The sequence below is a fragment of the Natator depressus genome, chromosome 1, assembly GCF_965152275.1.
Source record: "Natator depressus isolate rNatDep1 chromosome 1, rNatDep2.hap1, whole genome shotgun sequence".
NCBI lineage: Eukaryota > Metazoa > Chordata > Testudines > Cheloniidae > Natator > Natator depressus.
In genome coordinates, this window is record NC_134234.1 from 349,043,962 (window position 1) to 349,059,533 (window position 15,572).

At 44.8% G+C, this 15,572-nt stretch overlaps 1 protein-coding gene across 2 annotated transcripts in view; it reads right to left on the reverse strand.

The window, feature by feature from the left end:
- GOLGB1 (golgin B1) overlaps positions 1–15,572 on the reverse strand; it is a 107,989-nt gene that overhangs the window by 51,536 nt on the left and 40,881 nt on the right. For both annotated transcript variants that reach the window (XM_074942821.1, XM_074942820.1), the window contains exons 12-15: positions 13,102–13,186; positions 11,835–11,908; positions 4,487–9,720; positions 1,101–3,051 (exon numbers count right to left, since the gene is read on the reverse strand). In XM_074942821.1, the coding sequence (XP_074798922.1) occupies positions 1,101–3,051; positions 4,487–9,720; positions 11,835–11,908; positions 13,102–13,186 (7,344 nt within the window). The remainder of the gene's footprint in view (positions 1–1,100; positions 3,052–4,486; positions 9,721–11,834; positions 11,909–13,101; positions 13,187–15,572) is intronic.

Sequence of the window (15,572 nt, forward strand, 5' to 3'; positions counted from 1 at the left end):
TAGACCAATTCTTTATAGGACAAGTAAATATTCCCAAATACTTTGCTGGAAAAATGTTGAGTAACTTTTGCAGAGGAAATATTTCACGGAAGAAAAATTAGTCTTTTTTTAAAAATTTGACTCTGACAACCAACCTCCTCAGGTAACACATTATAGACCCAGAATCTGCATACTGTGGACACACAGACTGCTTACTGAGGGGTAACAGACTCTCCAGCTAATGTTTTCAATTCTGAGTATCACTGTGTACCAGAAAGACGACAAACTAAATCCGGAGGAAAGATTAAAAGAGCAATGTAGGTAGAAGCTCGGCAAAGCAGCAATTGAGGGGAGACAGAATAGTCTACAAACATGTAAACACTAATGAAGGGGAGGAGTTATCTAGCGTGGTACATGGGTTGTAACTTGGACTAACTGAATGAACTAAAAAGTGAAAATTAAGAATGAATATGAGGAAAAAGTCTTCCTGACAGTAAGGTTGTCATTATCATTTAAACATTTGTATGGCAATAGTGCCTACAGATATCAAACAGCTTGGGCCCCATGGTGTGCCTCTAGGCCTCAATGTTAAATGATGACGACGACCTTACTGTCAGGAAGACTTTTTCCTAATATTCAGCCTTAATTTTCCCTTCTTATTTCATATACATATGCAAAGTGACAGTCTTTGGGGCAAGATGAACAGGTAGATAAGACAAACAAGGGGTTCAGACTGAGGTCTGGGGAGACGGGGTATGAAGTTGTGCAATAGTTTCCCAAAGAAAGAGAGGCATTGCTTGGAACTTCTAAAATTAGACTGGATCAAAGACTATGATGTGCTGAACTGGCCCTCAGGATACGGGCTGGACAAGTTGACAAGGTTTCCCCACCACTAATTTTTATGAGTCTATGTTTGAAAATCAAGCTTAATGGAAGTTATCTTAAAGTTAACAATGGAGTCACAACAATGATATATAAGAAGCGGCTGTATGTTTTTACATTTCAAATATCAGACTTGGATCTCATGGGTTTTAAGGAAAATTCTAAAGAGAGGCCCTAATGAAACATTAGGAATTTTACCGCCAACATTCCTAAAGGTGAGAGGGGGAAAGAGAACTTACCAGTCTGTCTCTGTCATCCTGCAAGGAGGACAATGCCCTCTTCAGGCTCTGCACTTCTGCAGGGCTGGTGGAAGAGCTCACTGCTGTCTGCTGCTTCACTTCCTCCACCTTATGTGCTTTGTCCAATTCACTCAACAGACGGTCTCTCTCATCCTGCAGGCTTGCCATGGCCCTAGAGAAGGACTTTACCTGGCTGGAGGACTCCTCCAGTTCCAAAGACAAGCGGAGAAGCTCTTCCTCTTTGACTCTGAGCTGTCGGTTAAGTTCCTGAAGCTGAAATAACAGACCTTTTTTATCATCAGCATTCTTCAGGGCTGTCAGTTCAGACATCAGAGTGTCTCTCTCTCTGGCAGTGGAGTGCTGCTCTTCCTGTAATTGAGCCATCTCCTTCTGGAGGCTCTGTACTAGACACTGCTGCTTCTCTAAGTCTGCAGAGTACTTCTTTCCCAGCACCTGAAGCTCTTCATTAGTTTGGTCCCAGCTATTCTGGAGAGAGCTCATGGACTTCCCAAAAGACTGAATTTGGGCTCTCAGATCTTTGTTGTCCTCTGTGACTGTAAGAAATTTCTGTTCCATTTCCATCAGGTCCCCTGCCAGCTCTGCTACCCTCTCTTCTGCTGTTTCAGTTTCATTCCGCATTACCCCTGCATCATGATGTAGATGCTTCAGTTCATTCTCAAGTTTGTCCTCAGCCTCTCCCACCTTCTTGGCTGCATTCCTTTGGACATGGACCAGTTCCTCCTCTAATTCTGCTACCCTCTTCTGTGAGAGAGCAAGCTTACCGCTCAGCTCTTGCACCTCCTTCTCCTGATCTTTTAATTGGGTCTCCAGCTCCACAATGAGTCTCCCTTCATGTAAAGCTGTCATCTCGCTCTGAATCTGAGACAGAGAGAATGTCATGTTCTCAATCTCTTTGGACATGCTTTGTTTGTCCTCTTTCAGGGCTTCCACACACTGCCTGAGATCTTCCACAGCATGTTCAGACTCCTTCAGATGCCCTTCTATGTTGACCTTTTCACTTTCCAGCACCTGGATTCGCTGAAGCTTTGTTTTGAGGAGTTGCTTTTGCTGGGAATCCTTTATTGAAATCACCTGGTTCAGGTCCTCCCTATACCGCACGAGTTCTGCATCCAGTTTGGCATTTTCAGAGTTGAGGTCATCCATCCGGCTATGGAAGCTTCGAATCTCCTCTTTGAGCTTGTTGTTCTCAGCAGCAGCCTCTTGAATCAACTGGTCTTTCTCCAGGATTATAACAAGATGACGCTCTTCCAGCTGTTTATAGTCTCTCAGCACATGGTCTCTGTCATCCTGCAGAGAAGACATGCATTTGGTGAAGGAAGCCAGCTGTGCCTTCTGCTGCTTATTTTCCTCTCTGGTTATCTTCATTGTTTCCATGAGATGATTAAGCTTGTCCAGTGCTTTCTCTCTCTCATTTTCCAGGGCCACTTTCTCTTCTTCCTTCTTGCCCAGCCTGTCCTCCAGCTTTTTAACCTCTTCACCGTGTTGCTGCTGTAACTCAGATACAACAGTCATGACTGCCTCCTCCTTGGCAGACAGTAGACTGATAATCTTCTGATCTTTGGCACCAATTTCTTTGTGCAGCTTGTTTGTCAGGTCCTTGGAGGCCTGTAGGTCAGCCTCAAGCTGCTCACAGTTGAATTTACAGTTCTGGATACTGGCCTCTTGTTGCTTGACCAGGCTTTCCATTTCTTCTCTTGCTACCTCAGACTTAGTGAAGGAGTTGTGCAAATCAGCAAGCTGGTCTCTGAGGCACTTGATTTCTGCATCTAGCTTCTGCAGTTCATTTTGAGAGTCTCTATATAGTCTCTGATACTTTTCTAACTGAGACATGAGCCCTTTGTTTTCCTCCTGCAACATGTCAGACATCTTTTGATGCTGCTGAATCACTCTCTGAGACTCAGACTCCCAATCCTGTTTGTTGTGTTCCAGCCTGAAAAAACAGACAGTAAACTATTAAACAAATCTACAATGTATCCCAATATCATAGAATCATAGAATATCAGGGTTGGAAGGGACCTCAGGAGGTCATCTAGTCCAACCCCCTGCTCAAAGCAGGACCAATCCCCAATCAAATCATCCCAGCCAAGGCTTTGTCAAGCCTGACCTTAAAAACTTCCAAGGAAGGAGATTCTACCACCTCCCTAGGTAACGCATTCCAGTGTTTCACCACCCTCCTAGTGAAAAGGTTTTTCCTAATATCCAACCTAATCCTCCCCCACTGCAACTTGAGACCATTACTCCTTGTCCTGTCCTCCTCTACCACTGAGAATAGTCTAGAACCATCCTCTCTGGAACCACCTCTCAAGTAGTTGAAAGCAGCTATCAAATCCCCCCTCATTCTTCTCTTCTGCAGACTAAATAATCCCAGTTCCCTCAGCCTCTCCTCATAAGTCATGTGTTCCAGACCCCTAACCATTTTTGTTGCCCTTCGCTGGACTCTCTCCAATTTATCCACATCCTTCTTGTAGTGTGGGGCCCAAAACTGGACACAGTACTCCAAATTTGTATCCCTTATAGTGGACTGCAAGATCTACCAGAGCTAAGGTTTAGAGTTTGACTAACTGCTCTAATATCCACAGTTACTTGGACTTCCTTGAAATCTGGTGCGCCTCATGGGAGCACATGAAAGCACCTCTATTACCTGCCCCCATTTGTGGGTGGTAGGGAAGAGGGGAGGGGATAGGAATTGGGGAGAGACACTGGGGAGGGGACATGGGGATGAGTGGCAAGGAGGCAGAGGAAGAATAGAGACGGGGTGCCTGTCAGGCCCACTTTCTCCTCTGTTGTGTGTGCTTGCACCAAGATCAGTGGTGCTGAAACAGTTTGTATAGTAGGGGTTCTGAGAGCCATTGAACCAAATTGTAAACTGGATATGATGGAAACCACTTCAAGCCAGGGGGTGTGGCAGCACCCCTAGTTCCAGCACCTATGACCAGGATCTTGGGGGGGTGGTTAGAGCAAATACTTCAGGGAAAGGTTTGTTTCTAAACAATTTTCTATTGGAATTTTTAACATCATGGTACATTTCTATTGTCCTTTGACTCTGCAATCCCCGCACCAAACAAACAAAAACAAAAAAAACAACCTAAAATTTGGATCAAATTGGAATTGTTGAATTCTTGAAGGCATCATTTACTTGCTATCTTAGTAACTTAAAAATATAATCACTCTATGTAGCAGAACTTATTTTAAGTTTCATGTTAGTAGAGAGAGAGACTACAGATGCTTCCCTACTGACTACTGTCTGTTAAGGTGAATATAAATTTCAACCTGGCTTACAAAAAGAATATCTGCTGATAACTGAGAGATGGGAGGAAAGACCATAACACCAAAGTAACCACCACTCACTTTCATCTTCTCTTTACCTGGATACATGAATCTGTAGCTCCTCTATATGCATGGACATCTGCCTCATCTGATCCTTTAGAACAGCGCAGGTCTCCTCTCTAGCATGGATCTCCTCTTCCTTCTTTTGAATAGCCTCAGTGAACTTCTTCTCCCATTTTTTGGACTCATCTATCACTCGATCCCTATCATCCTGGAGGGAAGTCATGCTCCTGGTGAAGGCTGCAAGCTGGGCCAGGGTTTTGTTAAGGCTGCCTTGTAGCTGCTTGGCTTCTTGGTCCCTTCTGTACAAGGAATCTTGAATGTCTCTGACAGTCCCTTCCATATAATCTCTCTCTCTCTGCAAAGATGCCAGCTTTTCCTCCATGTTATTTATCTCCTTTGAGTGCTTGTCTTTTTCTTGTTCCAGTCTTCTCTCAAAATCTTCATCCTTTCTCTTCATTTGAATTTTAACATGCTCTTTGTTTGCCTGCAGCTCCTCTTTCACTTTGAGGCTCTCTGCTAGAACCCTTGCTGTCTCGCTCTGAGTATCATCCAGTAATATTCTGCAGGAAGCCAGCTCTGCTTGTGCTTTCTTGGTGTCTTCACATGCTTTGGCTAAGTTCTCTTTGGCTGCTGCAAGTTCCTTTTGAGACTCACTTTGAACAAACTGCAGAGCTTTAACAGTTCTCTCTAGACTACTGATCTTCTCCTGGCTTTTAATACAGTCCTTCTGCAACTGCTTCACCTCCTGCTGTTTCTGTTTCAGCAGTTCCTGAAGCTCTTTTGCATGAGTTCTGCTGCCATCTCCCTTCCGAGCACATTTTAGTTTTTCTGCATATTCCTTCTGTGTGTCTGCCTCTGCCTCAGTTTTCTCTCTCACTAGCTGCCACTTCTCCTTCTCCAGCTCACTTACCATTCTTTGCAAGCTCTGGAGCTCAGATTTCAGTTGCTCATTTTTGGTTTGGAGGTCAGCCATGTCTTGTTGATAGTTTCCAATACTTCCATTAAGTTCTGCTAGCTGATTCATGAGCCTTTCCTCCAAGTCATCCTTCTCTGCCTCCAGCGTTTCCTTCAGCTTTGTCATTCTGACAAGTTGTTCTTCGATTTGTCTGTTAGTTAGTTCCATCTTGGCTACTGTTTCCTGAAGGGTGTTCAGTTCATGGACTTTTGCTGCCACTTGGCTCTCTAAGGCCTTTTTATCCTCTCCTAAGGTTTCAGCACTCCTACAGATGCTGCCTACTTGTTCTTCTGCAGCCATTCTATTCTCCTCCAGTTCTGTGATTCGCTCTGTGAGCTGAGCTATTTGCTGTAAGTAAGTATTAATTTCATCATGTGAGCTGCTACCTTCATTTAATTTCTCTTCTGCATCAGTTACAATGCCTGCTCTAAGAGGCTCTGGAGACTTTGCGCAGGGCCCTAAATCCACTTGATTGTCAGCCACTTCTAGAGGTAATGCTGCTGTGAGAATGGCTTGATTTGCTCCTTCCACTATAGTTTTTTGGACACCATGCTTGACTGCTGCCTCTAGGTTTTCCTTCAGCTTGGATTCTGTGCACTGTAATTGGTTCTTTAAGACTTGAACTTCTTGACTAAGAGAACCCTTTTCAGCCATTAATGCTTCAACTTTAATGGAAAGAGATTGGCAGTCCCTCCTAGAGCTCTCTAGTGCCTCTCTAAGACTAGTGCTTGTCAAGAGAGCCATATCTCCATCCCTGTTTAGGTCACTCTCTGTAGGGTGCAACTCTGCTCTCAGCCGTTCGTTCTCTTCCTCCAGTTCCAGGATCTTTTGTTGCTTGGATTTTGCAAACTTCCTCATTTTTTCTTTCATTCCCTCCATCTCCTGCTCAGCCTCCTGCAGCTGCTTATCTACTTCTCTTTTCTTAGCCTCAGCACCTTTCAACTTGCTGAAAATGTCTTGCTTTTCCTGCCTGATAGTTTCCAGAACACGATGAATTCGCTCAGCCTCATTACTTACATTCTCATAGGACTGCAAGAGGGTTTCATATTCTTTCTGCAGCTCCTTATATTTCTCTTGCCACTCAGAACTCTCAGCAGCCTGCGAACATTTCAAGGATTCAATCTCCTTCTCTAGCTTCTCCTTCTCTTGAGTGATCCCCTCTAGAGCCAGCTTCAGGCTTTCACAAGAGCTATCAAGGTTCTGATTTTCCATTAAAGCTTTGTCAACTTCTGCAATGAGTTTCTCTCTCTCTTCAGTGATACCTACTAATTTTTCTGATAAGGCATCTTTTTGCCTATCCCAATCACAGACCTGGCTCTCCACATCTGCCAACCTCAGAGAGAGATTTTCTATAGTCATTTTGGCAGTAGCCAGCTCCTCTTTTAGAGTCTTGCTCTCTTTAAGTGCCTCTTTTCTAGAGATGAGTGCAGCCTGCAGTTTTCTCTGCATTTGGTTCTTATATTTGGCTTCTTCAGCCCCCTCATCTGGTCTCTGCTGGACTTCAAGAAGCTCAGCTTTCAGTCGCTTGCTTTGTTCCTCATGCATACTAGTTTGTTTTTCCAGTTGACTGTGCAGAGTCTTGATCAAGTCGTCTTTTTCCAGGAAATCTCTCTGTACACGAGTAAGAGCCTTGCTTTTCTCTCTTAGCTGCAAGTTTAAGAGTTCAATTTCTTCATCCTTTTTGCTCATGAGATTTTTTAGCTCCTCTACTTCTTGTTTAAGTGCCTTCAGATTGTCCTGTCTGGAAATCTCTCCTTTACTTTTTTCCAGTTCTGCCTGAAGACTTGCTGCATGGGCTTCCACCTGGTGACAGGTGCTCTTCAGACCTTCCATCTCTGAGAGCAATTGTGCTATGTGCTCTTGTAGCTGAATGACTGCTTCTGATTTGCAAGCAAGATCACTTTCCAACTGACTGACTTTGAATTCTAGTTCATCTTTCTTGGTCTGCAGATTCTTGAGCTCTGCCTTAAACTCTTCTACAGAAACATCTGTCTCCTGTAAGAGGTTATTTGTCTTAGTATTTTCTACTTCCAGGCATGAAGACTCAATCCAGCCTTGGCTCCAGCCAGAATGCTGTACGTTTCCTACAAGCTGTTGCGTTACATCAAGTACAGACTCAGCTGACCTTTGGAAATGGATGCCTGGCAGAGAACGGCTCTCTGTACACTCACTCTGTGCTTGGAGTTGCCTGAGCTGATCTTGGATGCCTTCCTTCTCTTTGCTTTGCTTACCAAACTCTTCTTGTAGGAGATTGTAATCATCCTTCTGCTGTTTCAGCTGTTCTCTGTGGTGTCGATCTTTTTCTTGGGCCTTCTTTATAGTATCCTTACGGGAAGTCAGTGCTTCCTGAAGCTTCTTTTGAAGTTGCTCTTTTTCTTGTTCAAGGGCTGAGATTCTCTCTTTCAGGGCAGACTTATGGTGTTCTTCAAACCCTGCAGCAGCTGGACTGTCCACCTCATCCTCTTTAGAAGCAGCTGGGTCAGAACCTTCCAAGTGCTTACTGGCTGTGATAAGTTTCTGGATGGCTGACTGGCTTTCCATAATTTCAGCCTTCTTTGAATCAATTAGGTTGGTCTTATCCTGCAAACTTTTCTTCATCTCCTCAATCAGAGCCTGCAACTGTGCTTCAGCTGCTTCTTTCTCCGACAAGTCCTTCTGGATGCTCTGCAACTCAGCTTCCCTTTCAGAAAGCAACTGCATGAGACACATCTCCCTGGCTTGGCTTTCAGGAGTCACGTCTCCCTCTGCATTTAGGCCACTTGCTGTAGTTTCTTCCACTTCAGCTTTCTGAGCTTCTGCCCCAAATGTCCCTCTCACTTGCACCAGCTCATTCTCTAGCTTGTTGACCTTCTTCAGAAGTTCCTTCCTGTTGATGAGAGCTGCCTGCAGCTTCCGCTTCACTTGCTCATTTTCTTTTTTGAGACGCTCCAGTTCACTTCCTAGCACCTCTCTCTCCTTACACACTGCTGCCACCATCTCACTCTGCTGCTCAGACCCCTTGCATTTCAGACACAAGTCTTCTACTTCTCCTGTTTGTCCCATGTGCTGGTCTCTTATCTCTTCAGTTTTCAGCAATAGGCTCATCTGCTCTTTAAGGCTCTTTAGCTCACTCCCCAGAGCAAATTTCTCTTCATTCAGCTGGACTATTTTCTCAGACATTGTGATGCTGATTTCCGTCACCTGCTGATCCCTCTCCAGTAAAGTTTGCTGGAGGTTCTCATTATCCCCAGTCCGTTCAGCAAGAACCTGTTCTAGCCTTGCTGTGTCAAGCTCCTTTGAGACAATGCCTTGGGTAAGCTCCTCTATCTTGACTGTGTTCTTCCTCAGATGTTCTTGCAGATCAAGCACTTCACACTCCGTCTTCTGGAGCTGGTTTCTCAGACTTTTTGCTAGAGCATCCTGTTTCGAAAGCTGAAGCTGTGCCTCATCCAGGTCCTTTTGCAAAGCTTCAATTTTTATCTCTTTGGATTTATATTCATTTTTCAGGCTCTGGATTTGTTCTTTCAGTAGACTGTGCTGTATAGTTCTGCTTTCATAGTCAGATAGCCTCTGCTTTTCTGAATCCATTAGATTTCCCTCAAGCTTCTTCACTTGCTCCTTTAGTTCTGTTATGGTACAAAGCTCCTTCATCTGAGACAGGAGCTGATCTCTCTCTTCAGTCAGAACATGCAATGCACTGTTAGAGTTCTCTGCATTTTTCCTGCATTCCTCAGCCAGCTGGGTTAGCCTATTTATTTCTGCCACTTTCTCGTCTGAGTCTTTCTTATACAATTCCTCGGATTTCTGCAGACTTGTTTGCAGCTCCATAATTTTTATCTGCAACGGTGTCAGCTCCTGAGGCTGAGAAAGATCAAGCTCTGTAGTTGCTGCAGAGAGCGCTCCTCTAAGCCCTTGCACTGCCTCCATTTCCCCTCCACTGTGGGTGATGTGCTCCATGGGTACTCCTGGGAAGCTGTTTGTCTCTTCCTGAAGCACAGAGGTTTTCTGCACTTCCTCCACTGTCAGCGAGCAGCTGCTCAATTCACTCTGGATAGATGAGGTCTTTTGTCCTTCTCCCTCAAGGAATCTTGGCTGGAATCTTCCTCCCATTAGGTTTATTTCTTCCTCTGCCAAGTTCATTGCAGGTGTTTGGTTTCCTGGGTCCAGGAGCTGTCCCTTCAGAAATATTATCTCCTCTTGAGCTTCCCTCAATTCCAGCAACAAGACTGACAGCTCTTTATGTTTCTCTGCAGAAAGATACTCCAGAATGCCAGCTGGGCCACTTTCTTCAGCAGACTGCCCACAGCTGCTTCTTGGGGTTTCATCTGTACTGGTCTAGAACAAGAAAAAAAAGAGCTAGTCTCAAATAAACCACAATTCTCTTGAACCCCATGAGAGGGTTGACTTACTCTGACCCTGCATCTGGATGCCTCTGCCTCATTTTCCCACTTTATGGTACCAGCAAAGTGTACACACTTTACATGTTGCAGCAAAGGTTCCCATTTCTTGGACTGTTTATTGGAACATAAAGGTATGCAAGGACCTTTATGGCAGTCCTCTTCAGGTCCTTTTATATCCTTCCCAATTACCCATGTCAGAGCTTCAGGGATTGGCTCTCAGCTCCCTGCCAGTTTTCAGGTGCCCGTAGTTTCTCTAGATCCCTGCAGAGAGAGACTCTGAAGTGTCCTCTTCCTGTGCCTCTCCCAGGTCTCCCAGTAGGCCTCTTCAACCAGTACCTTCCTGGGCTCCTGTCCCAGATCCCTCTGGGTAGGGAGCTCTCCTGGTATCACTTCAAACAGAGTTTTGGGGGAGATCTACACCAGGTCTTTCCTGGCCTCTGGTTTAACCCTACGACATGAGAGGAACCTACTTTTTATTTCCTGCCTTGATTATTTGACCAGTTACACGACCCTTCCTAATGGTCTTTTACAGTGATTACAAGCAGCTGCTGCCATCCCAAGGGCAAAAGGGTTCATTCTTTCCCTGCCAGTGCAGAGAGAAGGTCAGCACACCCAGGCTCACCTCTTCAGTGCAGGCATCAAGGAATTGCCACATTGGGATTGGGTGTGGAAAGAAGGGTAAGCTCAGCACGACAGGAATTTCAGACCAGAAATGTAACCAGACTCCTGTGGGAGGTCTTGTTCACACACAGCGTCAAATCCTTCACCATTTTAGGACCCTCTGTCACTTGTTGCTGGGCTGTAAGCCAGATAGGCTCAATGGGGACCAAACCCCTGTTTTACAGGGCTCTAAACAAGAGGCTTGTTCCCTATTCTGTGTCTGATGCCAGGATCAGAGGGCTAGATAGGACATCTGGACCAAGGTATTTGCTCTTATTCAAGTAACATTCCTTGTGGTCTCACTCTCTTCTGGAGATGGGGGGCAATGAATCCTCCTCAGAGCAAAGGGTGGAGGTCACCTGTCCCGTTCCCCCCCCTCGCTTTAACTTTAACTCCCCGTAACATTAACGTTCTGGTGTTACAAGGGCTGTGCCGCTGTCAAGCTGGAGGAAGGGACTGATTAACAAGGAATGATTAAAGAGAGCTAAATACAGTAACTCCTCACTTAACCGTTGTAGTTATGTTCCTGAAAAATGTGACCAAGTAAAACGATGTTAAGCGAATCCAATTTCCCCATAAGAATTAATGTAAATGGGGGGGTTAAGTTCCAGGGAAAAAAAATTTTGCCAGACAAAAGGCATTATACACATTTTAAACAAGCAATTTAATACAGGTATAAGTTTTAAACGGAGGAGGTGCCCCGACTTACCCTACACAGGCACAGCCCACTGGCACTGGAGATGAGGCAGGCAAGGAGGCTGAAGGTGCTGTAGGCTAGGAGAAGCACGTTGCACAGCAGTAGCAGCTTCCCCTACTCTGCAAGCACCAGGTGCGGGGGCGGTTCAACCCTCAGCCTGCCCACTCCCCGCCTTCCCCCAAGCCCCCATCCTTGACCTGCCTCTTCTCCCCCCCCACCTCCTCCCCCCTTACTTCGCATGCTGTGTCCTCGCTCCTCCCCCTTCACTCCCCTCCCTTCTAAACACCACAAGCCAGCTGATTGCTGTGGGCAGGAGGCAGGGGAGGGAGGGGGAAGGTATTGATCCGTGGGATCTGCCGGCGGATGGGAGGCGCTGTGAGGGGTGGGGTGCGTAGGGAGACTGCCAGCTGTGGAGAAAGCAGGCAGCCAAACAACGTAAGAGTGGAGCATTGCACAACTTTAAACGAACATGTTCCCTAATTGATCAGCAACGTAACAACGAAACAACGTTAACCGGGAAGACTAAGTGAGGAGTTACTGTACATAGAGCCTTGCTCAGCACCATAATAGCACCATCAGGTTCTGTGATTATGGAAGCTCTACAATTTGAGCCTTTTCAAACTAGATTGGACATTATCTAGACTATAGACTTGTCTAACTTTGTGACAGAACCTATATTGCCAAGGTCATACCTGGGTTAGAACCATGGTATCTTCAGATGGCTGAGGAGATTGTGGTTCATTATTCACTAGTGTTGCTGAATGACCTAGTGACAAAATACATGCATGTCACCAGCAGAAAATCCAGATCCACAGTAAGCCAGTGAGCAGACGGAAAGAGATCCAGACACGTGGGGCTGGAGCTTCCTCAAGTCCTCAGGAAGTGAGGGGAGAAGAGAGACAGACAGTGGTGCCCTAGGGCAGGCTCCCCTCACCCTCCAGACCTAGCAGCCTATCCCTTTGACTGGGGCACCACATTGTGCAGGACCTTCCTTAACTCATGGGGATGGAGTGAATTGGAGAAAGGGGGAAGAGAAGGGGAACCAGGGCAGGCTCCCCCACCAGGATCCAGCAAGTCCATTCCCCTCTCTGCAACAACAGCCTTCTCTTGCTGCCAGCTAACATAGTTAGTCCTGAAGTTCAAGCAGTAGCACATAACAGAATTAGTTTTTACCTCTTGCTTAAAAAAAAAAAAAACCCCTAGGAAATTAAAAACAAAAAATTATGTTAAAAGAACACTGAGGTGGCAAGTCAAGCTCTCAAATGTTAGGAAATGCCAGATTTATGGTTTCCCATGCACTTTAATTCTGCCCCCCTTTGCATATGCATTATGATACAGTCTTTACTTACATGATCACATGCTATTTTTTCCAAATGATGCCTGCCTCATTCAGTGCAGGACACACAAGTGGACAGATTTAAGAAAAACTAAATCTGTTATTTCCTAAATTTCAAGAGCTTGACTTTGCAACCTAAATAACATTTTTAACATTGTTTTATTTGTATGTAAGAATCTTACTAGACAAGATGGACAAAGGAGGGAAAACAGAAGCACAAAGAGGGGAAGTGACTTGCCCACGGTCACGCATAAGGCTAGTGACAGAGCAAGGAACAGAATGAAGATCTCCTGACTCCCAGCCCAGTGTCCTATCACTGGACAACACTGTCTCGCACCTTTCCTGTATACTACCTCAGACTCTGACCCTACCAACCCTCCTCTCTCCTTCTTATCTCAGAGGCCACCTCACAACCCAATATAAAAATCTTCCTCCCCACTGTGCCACCTCAGATTTACTCCCTGTCTCCCCATGTATAGTATCAGAACCTTCCTCTTTCTGCACAGCTTCAGAACCTAACCTCAAAGTCCCTCTCCCTGAATCACTTCAGACCCTTCCATGAAGCCTCATAGCCTCTCCCCAGCTGTGCAGTCTTCCTAACTTCTCCAATTCTGTGAGGTTACCATCAGATGAGCAGTATCCAGAGCAGGATGGTCCTTCTTGAGTCAGCAAGTCCAATAACTTGGAATCAGTTCCAGTGCTGTCAGTCTATTGGAAAACAAAGATTGGTTGGTTCAGAGCTCTAATCATCACCGTTGGACTCAGCTGTTTTAGCTGCCTGGCACACTGTCTGACCACTCTGAATCCTGCTACTTTAAGACCTATATCTGCTGCCTAATGGAGATACAAAACATTTTTTAAGATACTAGATAAAAGCCTGAATGCAGATCTCAGTGATCTATCAAGTTAACCCTTAGGGCACCAAGAAATACCAACATCCTAAGCACCTCCCCCACCACACCCTATATGTGACCCGCACATTCCTTCTTCTCCTCTCCAAAAAGGAGCAACTCCACTTTCCTATCCTTCCATCATCTTCCTTCAACACACCAGATGAGGGCCTTTCCCAGGAAGCAGAGCATCCTGTGACGTTAACAGTCCAACTCAGATCAAAGCCATAGATTAATTCACTTGTGGGTGAATATCAAAGAAATGTTAAGTGTCCTGGTATACATCGAGCAATTCACTTGTGTGTGCATATCAAAGAACATAAGAATATAAGAACGGTCATATTGGGGCACACCAAAGGTCCATCTAGTTCAGTATCCTGTTTTCCAGCAGTGGCCAATGCTAGGTGCCCCAGAGCGAATGAACAGAACAGGTAATATCAAGTGATCCATCCCCTGTTGCCCATTCCCAGCTTCTGGCAAACAGAAGAAATGTTAATGTTATTGTCTTCACTTACCTATAACCTGTCGTTTACTATCGTATTACATTATGTATACCCAGTAATTAAATAACCCTAGATTGAAGTGTGTGTTAGTGTTAAGATGTAAATGTATTGGATGTGTAAACTTATTGAAAAATAACAAAAGATTGTTTCGGGCTATCATATTGTGTTTACATTACGTTTACCCATCGCACAAGACTGGAGTCTTGGAAATGTAAAAGATTGCTAACTGCAGAGCATGGGTTGTTGTGTTTGACAATGGAAGTTCACAGACTCTGTTTGCATTTAATCAACAAAAGAAGAGTCCATGTTGTGATAAAAACACTTACCAGATCGCTTTCCATAGAAAGCGGTTATAAGAATGGATCCAACGATTGATCCTGTATCTCTGAACTGTTTTGGATTCTAACAGGGTGGCCTACTGAACAAGTAGACAGAGATCCCCAAAATTATCCTGGGCAACCCCGAGGAAATTTTGGAAAACTAGCAGATCACTACACCTCCATCATCATTTTGGACTTACCAACTGACTCACCTGTTAATGTATTTTACCTGCTTTAACCTCTCACTAACTCTAATTTCTTTTCTTACTAATAAAACTTTAGTTTGTTTACTAGAGAAATCAGCTTCCAGCATTGTTTTTGGTGTGAAATCAAGACTATTCATTGACCTGGGGTAAGTGACTGACTCTTTGGGGTTGGGAATAACCTAATGTGATGTGAAATTTGGTATAAGAGACCATTATCACAAAGTCCAATTTGTCTGGGTGGCAAGGCAGGCTGGAGAGCCTAAGGGGACTGTTTGTGGCCCCATGGTAAGACTAATACAGCGATCCAGCAGTGCACATTTGTTACTGGCTTGGTGAAATCTAATTATAGGATATACCACCAGTTTGGGGTGTCTGCCCTGCTTTCTGACAATCTGACGTGAAATTGGCACTCTCAGTTGTGAAGCACTTCAGACAGCATGACAACTGGTGTGGTCAAACAGGATTCACAGGCCAACTGGCTTAACAATTAGAACCCAACGCTATTTAAAATCTAAATTTGATATTGAGAGTTTTAAGAGTTAAAGATTAGCCACAATGGGTGAACCACAATCATATGAGCATCTTGACCTGAAAGACCTTAAACAATTATGTAAAGAAAGGGGTTTATCCTTTGGAAAGAAAACCTCAAATAAGGAACTAGGAGCTTTGCTCATGGACTTTTGACCAGAAGGCTGGGACTCAGCCTCCCCATGCCTCAGATGCTGCTACAGCAGAAATGGTCTGAATGCAATGACAAAGCATGGGAGCACGAAATAAAGATTGAGAGCCACTTCAGACACTTGACAAACCCACACTCTCCAGAAACTCTGTCACTGGCAATTCTTGCTGCTTTATGCCACTTATCTTCTGCTGCTTTTTAATCTGAGGTGACAGAACTTGAGAAGTGCAGAAGGTGGAGCATATTGTGGAAAGAAAGGGTAGAATGTGCTGCCCAGAGAGGGGACAGAGACTCTTCTTCCTCCACAGAGCCTCCTACTAAAACCCAGGAAATTAGCTGATCAAAGGACTAGTGCACTGAGTCTTACAAAACTAGATCCCTGTCTGGCCAGACATGGATCTAGTTTTGTAAGACTCAGTGCACTAGTCCTTCGATCTCTTAAAAAAAAAAAAAAGAAAAAAAAAAGAGGTTCACATGTGGATTGATACAGACTTAA